The sequence below is a fragment of the Gracilinanus agilis genome, chromosome 2, assembly GCF_016433145.1.
Source record: "Gracilinanus agilis isolate LMUSP501 chromosome 2, AgileGrace, whole genome shotgun sequence".
Taxonomy (NCBI): Eukaryota; Metazoa; Chordata; class Mammalia; order Didelphimorphia; family Didelphidae; genus Gracilinanus; species Gracilinanus agilis.
Window position 1 is genome coordinate 626371890 of NC_058131.1, and position 17060 is coordinate 626388949.

Genomic DNA, 17060 nt, shown 5'->3' on the forward strand with positions numbered 1-17060 from the left:
AAACAAAAGCAATGCAGCCAAAATCAGAAGGGAAACAACAAATTGGGAAAAAATCTTTATAACAAAAAACTCTGACAGGGGTCTAATTACTCAAATATACAAGGAGTTAAATCAATTGTATAAAAAATCAAGCCATTCCCCAATTAATAAATGGGCAAGAGACATGAATAGGCAATTTTCAAGTAGAGAAATCAAAATTATCAATAAGCACATGAGAAAGTGCTTAAATCTCTAATAATTAGAGAAATGCAAATCAAAACAACTCTGAGGTATCACCTCACACCTAGCAGATTGGCTAAAATGAAAGAAGGGGAGAGTAATGAATGCTGGAAGGGATGTGGCAAAATTGGGACATGAATGCATTGCTGGTGGAGTTGTGAACTGATCCAACCATTCTGGATGGCAATTTGGAACTATGCTCAAAGGGCTATAAAAGAATGCCTGCCCTTTGATCCAGCCATACCATTGTTGGGTTTGTACCCCAAAGAGATCATAGATAAACAGACTTGTATGAAAATATTTATAGCTGTGCTTTTTGTGGTGACAAAAAAAACTGGAAAAGGAGGGTATGCCCTTCAATTGGGGAATGGCTGAACAAATTGTGGTATATGCTGGTGATGGAATACTATTGTGTTCAAAGGAGTAATAAACTAGAGGAATTCCATGTGAACTGGAAAGACCTCCAGGAATTGATGCAGAGCGAAAGGAGCAGAGCCAGAAGAACATTGTACACAGAGACTGATACACTATGGTAAAATCGAATGTAATGGACTTCTGTACTGGCAGCAATGCAATGACCCAGGACAACTGAGGGATTTATGGAAAAGAACACTACCCACATTCAGAGGAAGAACTACAGGAGTGGAAACACAGAAGAAAAACAATTGCTTGAACACATGGGTTGAGGCGGACATGATTGGGGATGTAGACTTGAAACTATCACACCAATGCAACTATCAACAATTTGTAAATAGGTCTTGATCAATGACACATGTTAAAACCAGTGGAAATGTGCATCAGCCATGGGTGGGAGGTGAAGGGGAAAGTAGGAACATAAATCATGTAAGCATGTTAACTTTTCTAAAAAATGAATATTAATAAATGTTTAAAAAAAAAAAAGAACCTCCCTGAAACTTTGCAGATGCGCAGAAGTTACAAATTATGTCACATCAAAACAGAAAACATTGGCTTCAGAATAGACCAACGCCAAGGCTGAATTTTGACTAGGTTCTTATCAGAAAGCCAAGTTGGGGAGTATCTTGGCCTTGGCTAAAACAGGCAGCAGCATTCCTTGCTGTGTTAACAGTGTTAACCCTTTAAATTCAGGTTTGATAGGAACTTAAGCTTTTCAATAAGGCCACAATACTTTTCAACAAGAAATCACAAGGATTACAAAAGGTGTCAAAAGAGGAGTCTCAGATTTTTATCTACTCTCTTACTGGCTTCCCACAGTTGACATATGGAATGTTTTCTTTGGGAGTTCCCTACACTGATAAAGTTTGATCCCAAAAAAAAGATCTCACTCGTTTGTTTTTTTTTCTCCTCCTCTGCCATGTTATATTGTAGGGTCAATGAATATATTTTAGACTAGTAGAATGATAAAAAAAAAAAGCTTGGCCTGAACTTTCAACATAAACTTCTTTTATACAAATAAGCCTCCATTTATTTCAGCAACTCCAGAGGCCTACCTTCCTCCCTTGGAGAATACAACTATGTCATAAGAATCCTCACTTTCCCCTTGGACAGAAAACAAACCTTTGTGAACAGGTTCTTTGGATGCTCTGAGTCAGTGTATCCCTGACGCACTCTGATTCATTTCAGTTTCTATCTGTGGCAAAAGCCCTGGCATGACGAAAGGTTTCTAAACAGCAACCAAACAAAAACTTGGGGGCTATGTTAAAGAGCTTCTGGCAGGAATAAAAGAAAGAATCAGCCAAGTCATCTGCTCGATAAAAGCCACAAAACTCTCTTTATTTTAACCTTTTGGCACAATTCTACAAGTGTTGGATTTGGAGTTGGAGGACCTGGTTTGAATTCCATCTCTGTCAATGACTCCACATGTGACCTTGGTCTTTACCTCTCCAAAGTCCAAGTTTCTTCCTTTACAAAATGAACGAGTTTAATCAGATGATTTCTAAGTTCTCTTTGAGCTCCTAGACTGTGCTTCTTTTTACAATCTTCCAGAGTGGCACCACGGTACACAGTAGGGAGAGAACCATTCTTGGAGTAAAGAAGATCTTTATATAAGTCCTGCCTGTGATAGGTATTAGCTTTGTGATCATGGGAAAGATACTATTAAGTCCCAATTACTGTAAAAAATAAATCCTATAAATCGGTCACATTATTTGAATTGCACTGCAAATTTCCATTAGGTTGGAAGCATTTGCCATATTTTACATATATTACAACTCTGAATAATTCAAAGTTGTATAATGCAAATACTTCATAGTATTTTTGTATGCTGTGAGATCTAGCTTAACATCCTAGAATAAATTAGAAAGCCAAAATCATTCCCTATTGGCAACTCTCTTAAGGATGTCATCTCTGTGTTAAGAGTGAGTCTATAATCTAGCAGTACTTTGGCATGCAACAGAGATCTTCTGGACCAAAGAGAACTAAAGATTAGGTTCTTTCCAAAGAAAAGTCATTCTAAGAGAGAGAGAGGTCAAAGATTTTTCAAAATCAAGATTAAAAATAACATCTAAAAGATGAAGTTTAAGAGACCCAGCTTACCCTATTATTCTAATTAGGACTGCTTTAAAAATACCTATTATTAATTTAATTATACCTGTTATTAATTTAAATACTTATTATTATAATTAATAAAGAATAATAAATTTAATCACTCAAATAAAATATGAGAGGGCAGGGCATTTCCTAAGGAAAGTAAACCTTAATAGTAGAATCCTGAGGTTTAGAAAAGCATTCAGGTTAGGCTTAAATGAGAATCATGCAATAAAACTGAGAATTTAGTATTTTCTGTTTTTCCTTCCTATTCCTATGGACACTCAGTTTTTCCTGGATATTCACATAGTGTGTAAACCTACCCAACTTTAGAAGCTCTGCTAACACCCTACTTCTTACTTCTATGACCTCTATCCTAGAGCAAGAGCTCTTTTTATATAAAATCTTCAATTGTTATTTACCTAGTTAGATACCTAAGTATCAATCTATGATTTGGAAGGAATCTCAGAGGTCTTCTGGTCCTATCCCTTCCTGATCAAAAATTCTAATTGTGAAAGGGAATCTTTTTTATCTTAACTTAATCAGTCAAGTACTTGGAGTGCTCCACCATTTTAACTTAGTCAAGAACTCAAGGATCCTTTTGACAAAAGTTTACACCCTCAGAGGACAGGGGGTGGATCCCACAGACAATGGCTCCTGGGTAGTGCTAGGCAAATTAAGAAACTGATTGATGGGAGGGTGGGGGGCTGATGTGTGAAGAAAACTGTGTATAAGTGGGAGCCTCTGGGACCCTCAGTCTCTTTTGGCAGCTTAGTCTTTTGGCAGCTCTGTGTTTTTGGCGACTCAGTCTTTTGGAGGCTAGGCCTTTTGCAGCTCAGTCTGGTGAGGCTCAGCTTGATTAGGCATTCAATTCTGCCTTGTTCGGTGTTGGTGGCTAGAGGAGTAAGGCTTTGGTGACTCACTTGGGTTAAAGAGACCCTGGCCTGCGACACTAGCTCTTCGGCTCTTCTCCTGTCTTTGGTGGGTTGCTCTCTTCAGTCTGGAGGCAATCAGATCTGGACTTGGGGTATTTAGCTAGGTAATATTTTCTACCTCCTTCCTACATTTCCCCCTTTACTATCTCTACCTTGCTGTAATAAAGCTACTAAAGCTACTAACAGCCTTGTGTCTTAAGAGTTAATTTTTATAAACAGTGCCCAAAACAATGTTTTTAATTCTTATATTTGTCAAACCCATTTTAATTATTACATAATCAAATTCACTGATAATACAAGGTATAAAATGCCCAATAAATGATTGTCCTTTGCTGGAAGACATCAGGTAAAATTACAAGGGAAACAGGTAACTGGGGAAAAAAATCTTTGCAATAAGTTTCTTTGGTAAAGGTCTTATGTCTGAGGCAGTAAGGCATTGATTCAAATTTTTATTATTTTCAGAGTCTCCCCATTAGAAAAATGGTCACAAGATATGAATAGGCAGTTTTTTATAGGAATAAATCTATGCTATCAATAACCACATAAAAAGGTTTAAAATCACTAAAATTAACAAAATGCTAATTAAAGGAACTCTTGAGTTTTTACCTCATATCCATTATATGGGCAAAGATGTAAAAATGTAAAAATGATAAATACTGGAGGGATTGTGGACAAATAGACACACTAATGCACTACTGGGAGAACTGTGAATTGGTCCAGTCATTCTGGAAAGTAATTTCACAAGTTATTCTCTGTATATTTACTCAATGATACTTCAAGATTAAAGCTAGAGAAAAAGGACTGATAAGTACAAAAATGTTTGTAGCAGATCTTTTTGTAGAAGCAAAGAACCAAAAACTAGGAAATTGCTAATTTATTGGGAAACTAGATAAACAGATTATGGTTTATCAATTTATGGAATATTATTGCACTATAAGAAATAAAATGGATGGTATCAGAGAAACATGGGAAAATCTATATGAACTGAGGCAGAATAAAGTGAGCAATATCTGAAGTACAATTTATATAATAATGACATTATATAGAAAAATGACTGAGAGACCTGAAAACTGATTAATGCAATGACCAACTAGGATTATAAAAGACTGATCATGAAGCACACTGTTCACATCTTCACAGAAATGATAGACTCAAAATACTGAATAAGATATTCATTTTTAGACATAGTCAATGTGGGAATTTGTTTTGCTTGATTATGTGTATTTTTATTAGGGTCAGTTTTTTTCTTTTTGTTAAGTTAAAAATGAAAATATAACTAATTAAAAAGCAAAGAAACCAAATACCTACATTCTTGAATTATAACAGGAATCAGAGCCAAATTACTACCTATATCTTATTGGTGCCACTCTCTCACTCAAAAAAAAGCAGAGACACTATTTACAATTCTTTAATTCTTCAGCACCTTTTCTGGTTCCCCATGATCCCTAAATCACCCAAGGCAACTCAATAACCACATCTGGCAGTTTGTTAACTGTTCTGGAATATGGTTTACTTTTGCCAGCTGACTTGAACTCCTTGAGGGCATCAACTCCCAATTAGCTATTTGGGTGTTAGCAATTCCAGTGCAGTCCCATAAAAACTTTAAACTCCTTGAGAGAAGGACTAGTTTCTTATACTTCCTTAGATATAGAATAGTGACTTAGATAGATATCTGTTGATAGATTGATTAGATGATTAATGAAAATTGGCAGGCCTGAGTTTTCAGGTTTTTCAGATGGGAAACTGTAAAATAAGGTCCATCAATGTGAAATGGAAAATCTAATGCAAACTTTTTAAGCATAATGATTTTTAAAGACAATTTTCAAATTTGGTTTCAACTATAATTATAATTTCAAGATTCACTCTTCTCAGCCCTCTAGTCTAAAGAGAAATTAACTTTCACCTGTCTTTAATCATCTGCAACCAGACTTTCTGTTTTAAGGATCAAGATCCCATAAGCAAACAAATAAACTGATGGTAACCAAAACATAACCGAGAACACAGACATCCAGGACATTGGAGGAACATTCTGTCATCAGGTAATATTTCCCCCCAGAGTAGCAAATGCTTCCATCTGTCACTACAGGCTTTTCTAGTCTCCCTTTAAAAACTGTCACTAATTAAGAGCAGGGAGGGGAAAGTAAGAAAAGAGACTTATCTTTTCCATACCCCCAAGATACATTTATGTTTATCTAAGCAGTTTCCCTGAAGTTGCATTTGGGTCTTCAGTGATGTGTCTAACATTTTTAGGAGAATTAAAAACAAACAACAACTTGTGGTGGTGAAGTTTTTTCTAATCCTAGAATAATTAATGGATTTATTTACACTGAGCAAGTGTTCCTATGGAACAGCTAAGACATATCCTTAAAACTATTTGATATGCCTAGATATGTGGCCCTCAAGGGAAATGTCCAATCATAGGTCACTGCTGAAGATTTTAATGAATGAATGCCTAGAGAAAACACTAAGCACCTGCCTTCATTAAAGCAGGACTACCATTCCATTCATGGGATTACTCAGAGAAACCTTCTGGAATGTGAATGGCTTTTTCTAATGAGATGACAATGCTACATCTGCTTTTTATCCCAGAATAATCCTTGGTTCAAAATGTCCTGTTCAGAATTTAGACCCACATGACAGTCCAGGGCCAGGACCATATTCAAACATTTATAATGCCAACTAGAATCATAGAGTGGGGACAAGGAGTACAATTCTTCAGTATGGTCATTGGGAAGAGAATTGCCTACATGGGCTTATTTCATTCATTTTGTGTGTTCTTTCAATAGAGCCAGAGATTTCACCTGAGAAGGAAATATCAGGATCCTCCCCTCAAAAAACTACATCCAGTTTTCTTAAGATGAGATCATTTATTTGGAGGAAAAGGAAATCCTACAGCTGGTCTAGCTTTGTATATACCCATTATGAGTAAAAAATGTTTATTTACTAAACTTCCCCTATTAAGTAAGCAATGATTTTTAAAGGACAGTTTTTGTGACTTCCTAAAATATGTCATTAGCAAATGTAGGGAAAAACATAGATCATAAGATCAGAGATCTGGAGTTGAAATTGACTTCAGATACCTTCTAATACGACCTCTTTATTTTAAAAATGAGAAAAATAAGGCCAGCGGATGTTAAGTAACTTGCTCAAGGTTACACAGGATAGATAAATGGAAACAGATACATAGAAACAGATAAGACAAAAATATAGATATACTGATAAATATTGGATATAGAGGGATAAAGATGGTTATAGATATACACAGATATGTGGATAAATATAAAGATGGACACGTGAATAGAGATAGACAGACATATACACTAATAAGCATATGTACTAGCTATTTTTAAATTACTGCTGTTTTCTTTTTTCTGCTCTTTAGAATCTCTTGCCAATCACTCACCTAATTTAAAAATACTGACATACCTACTCTGCGTATCTGAGAAAACTGCTATGAATTGCTCCAGTGCATAGGAACCACACTTGACTTTCAAAACCATGACCTAACACACTTCATTTGCACATAGTAGGTGCTTAATAAATACTCATTAGATGAAGAAGTCTATCCAAGGAAGAGCACTTTAAAAAACAGACAATGATATGTGAATACAAAGTATGATTTTAATTAATCAAAATCAGTATACAAGAAGCTATAGCCTTCTTTAAGATCAAAGGCAGTTCTAGGTCCTCTGTGTGTGTGTGTGTGTGTATACATACATACATACATACATACATATATATATATATATGTATCTTAGAGCAGTGTTGGCGAAGCACTGGCATGTGTGCCCAGTTGACACTCAGAGCTCTGCTCCGTTCACCCTCTTCCCAGTGCCTGAGGACATTTTTTGAATGCCGGGTCCCCTCTGTCCAGCTACCCAAAGTGAGCATTTCCATCTTCTCAGAGGGCTCACAGGCAGCTTGAAGTTGCAGTTTGGGCACCCAAACTTGAAAACCTTCACCAATGCTGTCCTAGAGCATTTAAGCCAGCTGCTCCCCATTCATTCTGCTAGCCTGTATTTGTGAGAGGAAGACAGTGCATTTCCTTAGAGAACCTGTCCTAAAACAGGATATTCTGTATAAAACAACAGCTTGCCAGTAATTCCTTTCTTATGGTGAAAAACAAATAACGGCCACCCAACATTTATAATCATGTCTCCACCATCACAACAAAGTAGACTCTCATTTTATGGCAGTAGAAGGCAAATGACAGGGAGTTAAGTAGCAAAGCTGGACCAAATCTAGTTCTTCATACTAGTCATCTAAGACCTAAAGTTGACCTATACTAAAACAGATTGGAAACTTTTCTTCTTTTAAAACCTTCTTCCCCTGTTCTAAATAATCCCACTATAACTAAATTTCTCCCTGCTCTCCCTATACCATTACTCTAATCCAGTGATTCCCAAAGTGGGTGCTACCACCCCCTGGTGGATGCTGCAGTGATCCAGGGGAGGCAGTGATGGCCACACTTTTTTTGAATTACATTCTATTCTGATTTCAATAAATAGTTTCATAATTTCCAGGGGAGGCTAAGTAATATTTTTTTCTGGAAAGGGGGCGGTAGGCTAAAAAAGTTTGGGAAACATTGCTCTAATTGATCATGTTTTATTACTATATTCATTGCCATTTAATAATTTTTCATTAAAAGCATTATTTTCCCCTTATTGATATCCTAGAATGGCATCCTTAGGCTCATATATTATTTCTACCTCTACTATAAACTTCCCAAGAATTTCCCAAAAATCCACTCATCATTATGTACCATATATGAGGGGGGCAACAAGGTATTGTGGATAGAGAGCTGCCTTAGAAGCCAGGAAGACTTCTTTCTCTCTCTTCCTTCCTTCCTTCCTTTCTCCCTTCCTCCCTTCCTCCCTTCCTTCCTCCCTCCCTCCCTCCCTCCCTCTCCCTCTCTCTCTCTCTCTCTCTCTCTCTCTCTCCATCCCCCCACTGTTATATCAGGACAAGAACCCCATTGCTTATGCCTCTAAATCCCGTTGGACATGTACTTTGCTTTATTACTTGTCTTTTGCCTTCACCTGAGCCATACCTTATTGTGCACCGACATGCTGCCTTGCACATTTCTTCTCCATTCATCCTTTATCATGAGATAAAAAAACACTTTCTCTAAGCTAAACCTTTTCTTTCCCATCACAGTTCTTATAATAGAAACACAATAATTAACATTAAGTCTGGACAGAGAAATGCTCATTGCTGAGAGCACAGAATATGAATAGAAAATAAATTCTTGCTTTCAGCCTATACCTAGCTGACTGTGGACTTCTCTTGTGGCCTCCATGATCAGCAACTCAGGATGTCTGACAGTCCAGTGCCTTATTTGGAGAACAAGTTTTAGCAGATGAATTTACAGCTGTATTCCGTGATATGCCCCCATCATAACAGCACAGACAGATTCCAGCCTGGGTCCTCTTTGGCTTACCTAGAGTGTCGAAGTTGTTGAATAAGTGAGCACATAAGCAGTAATCATCGGGATGCAGATAGAGCAAGTGAGTGATGGTAGCCCTTCTGGGAAGAGGGTATGGAACTCCAGTGATGCTCACATCCTCAATCACCAGTCTGCTGCTTAATGAGGCCTTACGGTTCCCTCCATCAGGTGACAGATTTTTGCTTTTCCCCAAGCCACATAATTCCCCCAAGCATTTAAAGGGAGGAAATGAAGGCATATCTACATTTAATGCAAAGTCAAAGGGAGGAGTACAGGTCCAAGAATCTAAGAAAATGGGGCTTTCTCATAGCGCTTGGTTCTTTTGCCTCCCTCTTTCTCTTCTTCTTTGCCCAGCAAAAGAAGATTAGGAAGGATGTATTTTTAAGGGATTACCTTCAAGGGCTTAGGATTCCTCACACACTTGGTCAGGTGACCAGTATTGAAGATAGGTTGCCACCAGTAATTCAGACTACAAAAATCTGTATTATATATGTATGTTTATACAACCAGATTAATCTCCAAGATAAAGGCAACTGGAAGAATGAAACTGAGATATATAAGGATTCGACTGCAAACCGTCCATAAAGTATATCCAATTTCTTATGTAGATATGGGTATATATATATATATATCACACATACATACATGTACATGTACACACATGCTTACATATAAATGCATGGCCCAGCATCAGATACTCTGAATTTACACATTTTTGAAGTCTTCAAAGTAGATTTTATTTACACATTTGTTCATATGATTGTGAAATTGTCAAAAATCTCATCTAAGACTCAGCATTTCTAAAAGTTTAGAGACACTGATGGGGGGAACCTGTGGAGTTTTAAGGGAATGTCACATACAGTAGATGTTTTATAGCACTCACACCTACTAATTCACCAAGCAGCCAATTTATCTGATAGTAACCTTTTAAAAAATCTTGTATTTGGGTGTATTTATATTGGCTCTATTGATATAGTCAAATAAAATAGAGTAGAAAAAAGATAGGTTTCCCTAAATTTCTGATTGGGAAGGTTTAGAAAAAAAATAACATTTCTAAAGATGCGCAAATTAAAATGATCTGTAAAGTCTGTTATGCTATTTGTATAGCTCAAGAAAAACAATAGGTCCCACATACTCTTTAACACAAAAAAATCCAGAGTATACTGAAGTGTCATTAAAAAAAAAAGCCTGGGTTCTATATTGCAGAGTATTCTAAGAATCATATATCTTATCTATGATCCTCTTTGCTCCTACCCAGGATTTATTCTGGGAAAGTCCCAAAGTAGCATGTTCCTTGATCAACTCCCCACATATATATTTATTTACTTACTCAGATGATACTTTGACATTTTTATGGAAATATGTAGAAATACATATACAGACACAGACACATAAACACGTATAGTTTTCAGCCTCATATTTTTGTTAGACAGTAGTCCACATTTCATGAGAAGTTAATAGAGGTAGTTTGATCCATTTCTAGAAAAATGTTACAAGATAAAAAATCAAAATTCTTAGATAAAATAAAGAGATTTTTTCAGTGAAGACTGAAGGGTATGGAGGGTATGAATTACTTCTTAGCCTCAAAACCTAGTGAATTATTCATTCCTAAGAAGTAAGAAAATGAGACAAAGAAACAGTGTTTTACAATGAAAAGAACACTGATGATGTCAAAAGACCTAAGTCTGAAATCTAGCTGCAATACTATCCATGTCTTTTGGTAAGCACCTTAATTTCCTCATCTTTAAAATGAAAGAGTTAGATCTCTAGGATTCCTTCTGGCCCTAGATCTATGAAGCAGATTTAGTTGAAATTATAGTAAGAAACATCCTAGACCTTTCAGAATTCCAACTTATATATGAATATATATATATGAAATTTCTATATATATGAAAACATGAAGATACTAAGAGAGAAATTAGCTTAAACTTACATTAGACATACAATTTTCAGTGTAGTACACATAGGCTTGATAAAACAGATTAGTTTGCATTTGATCTTAGTGTTTGGATTCAAAGGTATCCTTTGATACTCTACTACCTTACTTGTGGGGTGGGGCTTGGTGAGGATTAGATTGTATTAAGGATATTATTAGCATTGGATTAATGAAGTGAGACATGAAGAACTAAAAACAGAATCGTCTTTGCTGGAGAAGGCATCTTCATAAAAATGAAACCCTGGCAGAAACAAATGGCAAATGGCTGGTTAAATAATTTTAAAATGTTCACAAAGTTATAGGATATTAGAGTATGTAAATAATGCTTGCTAATATATGAAAGGATAGAAAATAAGCATTTACTTCTCTCATACACCCACATAGATAAGGTTAAATACAAAATAACTTATAGCTGGCAATAGTTAACAAATAAAATTATTTCTCAACTCCTAGCACTGGGTTTTTCCTACTATGAGTTTTAAATTTAAAAAAAACCCCTACATTGAAAAATTATAAAATGTAATTTTAGAGCCTGAAGGTGTCTTAGAAATCCTCTAGTCCAATTCCTTTCCATTTAAAGATGGCAAAAGTCATCTTAAGTCAGAGAGGGAATGAGATATGATCAAGATTAGAAAGCTAGCATACAAAAAAAAATCTCAGACTAGAACTAAGTTTTCTTTACTCCTAGCTAAAATTTATTTCCACTACACCAGTCAGGGATTGACCAAGAGTTTACTGTGGATTAACTAACTATATGCCTGCTCTGAGGCCACTTCATCCCCAGTTCCACAGTCGGAGCTCTGAAGAAGCTGTGTGGAGTGGAAGGAAAATAGTAATTTTCCAACACTACTCTCTAGGCAGTAAAGAAGGGGCTGTGCAATAAATGACAATAAAGCAGAGGGTACATATACAATATTGTCATTAAATTCTTAGCTATGCCCCCAAAGCATCTCCCTACCATAGGTCCTAGGGAGTAGGAGAACAAAGCCATAGAAAACTTCTCTAGTTACCTGCCCCAAAGCAGCAGCACTTCAAAGATGGATAAGGAAATTCCTACATAATGAATTGCAAAACAACACTTCTGTCTCCAAAGAATTAAAAAGCACAGATTATTAAGAGGGATATGAAGAGGCACATGATGACTGCAAACAGGGTCAAAGATGTCATCCAAGGAAATGTATAACTGAAATGCCAAAGATAAGCTGCCTTGGAACTGAGCTTTTGTTTCTCACCTTCCCCTCAAGAGTCAGCTCCTCACTCGTATCTTTACTCATGACTTTCTTTGGGCACCCAACAGATGTTAAGCCTTAATTTTGAAAGAGTTGGTTCTGTTGGTCCACTTCTGTAGACTCCCTGGAATGCATATGGCAGTGAACACCTAAAGATCCTTCAGCACTCCCAGATCTTTCATCTTGACATCACTACTCTGATCAGCCTGGCACAACTACAGAACCAAGCAGAGACAGAGTGGGACTGAAGCAAGGTAGTCACTGGAGGAGGACTCATTTTAGTGGTAGTCAGGTGTGTGGGGAAAAAAATCTTCCTAAATGAGAGCTAGTCCATGTAAGCAAAGGCTTAATATTTGCTCCAAAGCTTTTGATTGGCTTGCATTTCTTCATCTGATGTATTTTGTTCCTAATCCTATCAGGAAAACAAAGAATACAGCCTAAGTCCAAGCACTAGGGAGAAAATGAAAAATGGGTGATACGTACCTCCCAAAGAAGTTCTAACAGAACCTTCTAATCCCATTACATTATGTTAATAGTTAATATTAAATGGCACATTAATATTTGAAAAGCCATGTATTGTTTCATTTGAACCTCATAGCAACCACACAAAATAAGTGCTATAGATGTTATTATTCTCATTTTATAAATGAATAAAGTAAGAGTCAGAAAGATTAAGGGTCCATAGTCACACAGCTAATATGTATTAAAAGTGGGATTTAAGCCCATATCTCCTTTGATTCCAAATCCAGTACAATTCCACTATACCATACAGCCTTTAAGACTATATTGCACAATTAAATGTTTGTGCTATATCAACTATTTCTCAAACCATAGTTCAAATTATTTCATATTTGAATTCTGCTTTCTCTCTAAATAATCTTATTATATTCAATAATTATGTTCTCCTTCCTCCGGACAGAAATGTCCTCATTGTAAATAATAAATTTATCATTTCCTAAGAGGAAGATTACATTTTAAAAAATAAACGAAATCTACTTAAAGAATATCTTTCTTAATGAAGGAAATGTCCATTTACTTTTCTAAGCAAGTGGTCCAAAGCTATATCTTGCAGCTCCATCAATGATAATAGTATTAATTTTTTAAACTTATGAATTTTTAAGTCTATTCTGATTAAGCAAAAGAATGAAGATCTCCTGCTACCTCTTTTCTCTTAACACAATGTCAGGTTATACAACTAAACAGGAAAATATCAAAGCAAAGAAAAAATTTCTAAAATGGGAGTGCCAAGAATGGTCACTGTAGCTGAGAGGTACCACATCATAGTGACTATCAAGCCATTCTAAGTTCTGTTATATTCAGGCTCTCTATGTGTGTTCCCCATTCCTGTCAGTGTGCAAAGAACAAATTCAAGGCAGGGTTGTGGCACTTGGTTGGCTCTCCCTAACAGCTCATCTATACCCTTCGTCTCAGGCCTCACCTCAGTGAAACCCAACTTTCATGGGGTCTTACCTATCCCTCCAAAGCAGGCTGTAATTTTCTGTGCATATTGACACAAACTCCCATCGGAGTACTGCTCCATATGAAGGCCTGATTCCTCCATCATCCCTCTGCAAGAAGCAGCCTCTCTCCTGTAGCCAGGCTGGCCAAAGGCTTCCTCAGGACAGAATAAGACAGCCAAGCTCACTCTTCCAGTTCATCTCCATTAATAATTCAGATACTACATAAAATCTGCTGAGCATTCAGAATTGATTGCGCCAAGCCACTCAGAGCTAAAACATAATTAGTTTAGCAGACAGCAAATATCTCAAATTTCTCTCTGATAGAAGACCACAGGCAAGATTTCCCAACAAGATACAGACTTAGGGAACTTCAAAGGAAGCAAAAACAGAATAAAACTATTTCTATGCAAACTGAACCTCTAGTCCAACAAACTGAATAGTGTCTTTTATATGATTCAGTTTCTCTAAAATCAGTGCAGTAGAACCAAGAGAGCATTGTACACAGAAAGTGAAACATTGTGGAATTATCCAATGTGATGGACTTTATTACTAGTAGCAATGCAATAATCATGGATACTCCTGAAGGATTTATGAGAAAAAGTGCTATCCACATTAAGAGTAAAAACTATGGGAGTAGAAATGCAAAAGTAAAATATATGACTTATCACTTATCGCTTGTATATATGGGTATATGAATTGGGGTTTGGGCTTTAAAAGATTGCTTTATAGTAAAAATGAATATTATGGAAATAGGTTTCAAGTGATAATATTTGTACAACCCAGAGGAATTGCTTTTGGGCTCTGGGAGGAAGGAAAGAAGAAAGGAGGGGAAGAAAATGAACCATATAAGCATGGGAAAATACTTTTTAAACAGATAAATTAAATTATTTTAAAATGTACAAAGACAAAAATAAAATAAAATAAATGCAGTAGCTGCTACACTCCAATAAAAATCTAGACTTGGGCAGTCACCTGTGGAGGGTACCAAAAAAAAAAATCACCTGTCTTATTTTAGTTGTTTTTATGTGTTTCGTGGTACTCAGGGCCAACTACCACTGACATGGAGTTTAAGAGAATAGCAAGTAAGCAGATTCAGTGAAACTTAGGAAAAAGAAAAAATCAAAGATCCAGCACACCTGAGCAACTACAAGCTGCATTAATGTAAGAAAAATAATCTTTTACACCCTCACATCTACTGCTACTCTTCCTCCCAAGTCTGTACAGAAAGCCAGGAAAGTTGGTTCTTTTCATCACAGTAAAATCTTGTCTTGCCACCACAAAAGTGGAATGCATTTTACTCTGGCAGACAGAAGCAAAAGAAAGGACAAGGCCAGCTGTGGTCAGAGGAATCCTATTCCAGTGGTTGGTAATTAGGGTACAATCTGTCCTTGAGGGTGAGAGAAAAGCTGAGGATGGAAAGAGAAATAAAGCATCAGCAGTTCTCCTGAGTACCTCCCTGGAGCTAAGGTGTTGGGGTCTGGGCAGGAAGCATGGTGCACCTGCTCAAGCCTTGTGTTCTATAGCCCAGCTCCCATCAAAGCCCAGAGAAGAAAAATACAGAGGAAAGCAATAAATCAAATAGCACTGTCTGAAGATCTATTCACTTTGAAGGTCAATGACTCAAACTCTCTCCCTTGTTAACTTGGAACCAAAAGAGACCCAAATCTACCAGCTAATGCAAAACACCAAATTTCCTATACATTCTACTACTTGGCTTCTTTCAATTAAAAAAAGTTTTGGGTTGTGGTTTTTTTGTTGTTGTTTTTTTTGACATTGACATTGCTTCCAATGATTTTCCCAATTCCCAATAGCCCTTCTGGTAATCGAATAAAAATTATTTAATCAAAATAAACCTATACATTGCCTATGCCTGGCAATGCTTGCCTCTATTCTGCACCTAAAATTTAGGAGGCATACTTCAGGTCTCTGAAATCACAATTGGTGACGGCATTCATCAGAATTCCTATGTCTTCTCTGCTGTTTTCCTTTACTTCATTATGATTATTGCATGAATTATTCTCTTACTTTTGCTTTCCTCGCTCTGGATCAGTTCACATAAGTCTTCCTGAATTTTTTATAGCCATAATTTCTTATGGCATAATATATTCCATTAAACATATATAGCACAATCTGAACATTTCTCAATCAATGTGTCCTCATTTTTATTTCCAGTTCTTTGTTACCACCAAAAAAGTTTTTTTCTCAATATAGCTTCTTCCTTCTGGCCCACCCACCTCTAGATTCAAAATTTGTCAGCCCAGAGAAATTTCATGTAGTTTGTGTCTAGCAGGTGATGACTATAACAGGCAGCCCATTTAGATATACTTTTCCATAGAACCCATTTAAATGAGCCATGATTTAGATACTGAAAAATAACAGGGAAATGTACTCTCATGGAACAGGAATAGGAGGATCATGTTGAATCCAGAAAGAACCTCAACTACCTATCTACACATAATTAACTCTATTAGAGAAATAATAAAGCTACATCTTTGAGCAAGTACAGAGGACATATCTCAAAAGAAAAACTCTGCTTGTCATTCTTCCCTTTGATAGTGTCAGAGCTCTGGGAAATCTGCCCGCACATATTCACAAATATATCTTGCACTGATTTATTATTAATAGCCACTCTGAAGCTTTGCTATTTTTTACCCAAGTGTTCTACAACCACTAATTCGTTAATCCTGACAACAGTCCTCTGAGAGGAAGAAGGAGCAGATTCAGTCTCCATTTTACAGAGAGTGAAATGGGGATCCAGGAGGGATTGAACTGCCTTGCTTCAAACTATAGCCATACTTAGAAGTGGATCTGAGGAGAAAACCATGACTTCCTCATACTTAAACACAAGATCTCTCCATAATGCAAATCACCTTTGGCTGTTATAAAGTTCACTGGAAATTGTTCTGTATACAATCTTTTCCCTAAGCAAGGTAGAATTCTCAGATGTCTCCTAAACTCCAAGCAGGTCCTTTGACTACTTTGGCAGTTCTGATAGGAAGTAGCCTCTTGGGATGAAAGATTCCAACAAATATTATCATGGATGCAGTATGGTGGCAAAGAATGCCGACCTGAGTTGACAGTTTTGCCATCTGTGAGATAATTTAACTTCTCTGACTCTCAGTTTCCTCAATTATAAAATGGACTAGATGATCTCTAAGATTCTTTCCAGTTCTATATCTATATAACTCTATGTATATCTAAAACAAAAGAATGTGGTAGAACTTTGGTTAGCTAAGAATTAACTAATCAGATATGAACTATTAATTTGTTCTCCCAACCATCAACAGAAACAAAGTTACATATACATTAATACACACTTATATACCATGC

The 17060-nt window shown here is 36.5% G+C and overlaps 1 protein-coding gene across 1 annotated transcript in view; it reads right to left on the reverse strand.

Annotated features, from left to right (window-relative positions):
* ABLIM1 (actin binding LIM protein 1) overlaps positions 1 to 9355 on the reverse strand; it is a 268909-nt gene extending 259554 nt beyond the window's left edge. Inside the window, exon 1 of the mRNA XM_044665602.1 lies at positions 9100 to 9355. Coding sequence (XP_044521537.1) covers positions 9100 to 9343 — 244 coding nt within the window. The 5' untranslated portion in view covers positions 9344 to 9355. The remainder of the gene's footprint in view (positions 1 to 9099) is intronic.
* Positions 9356 to 17060: the final 7705 nt, after the last annotated feature.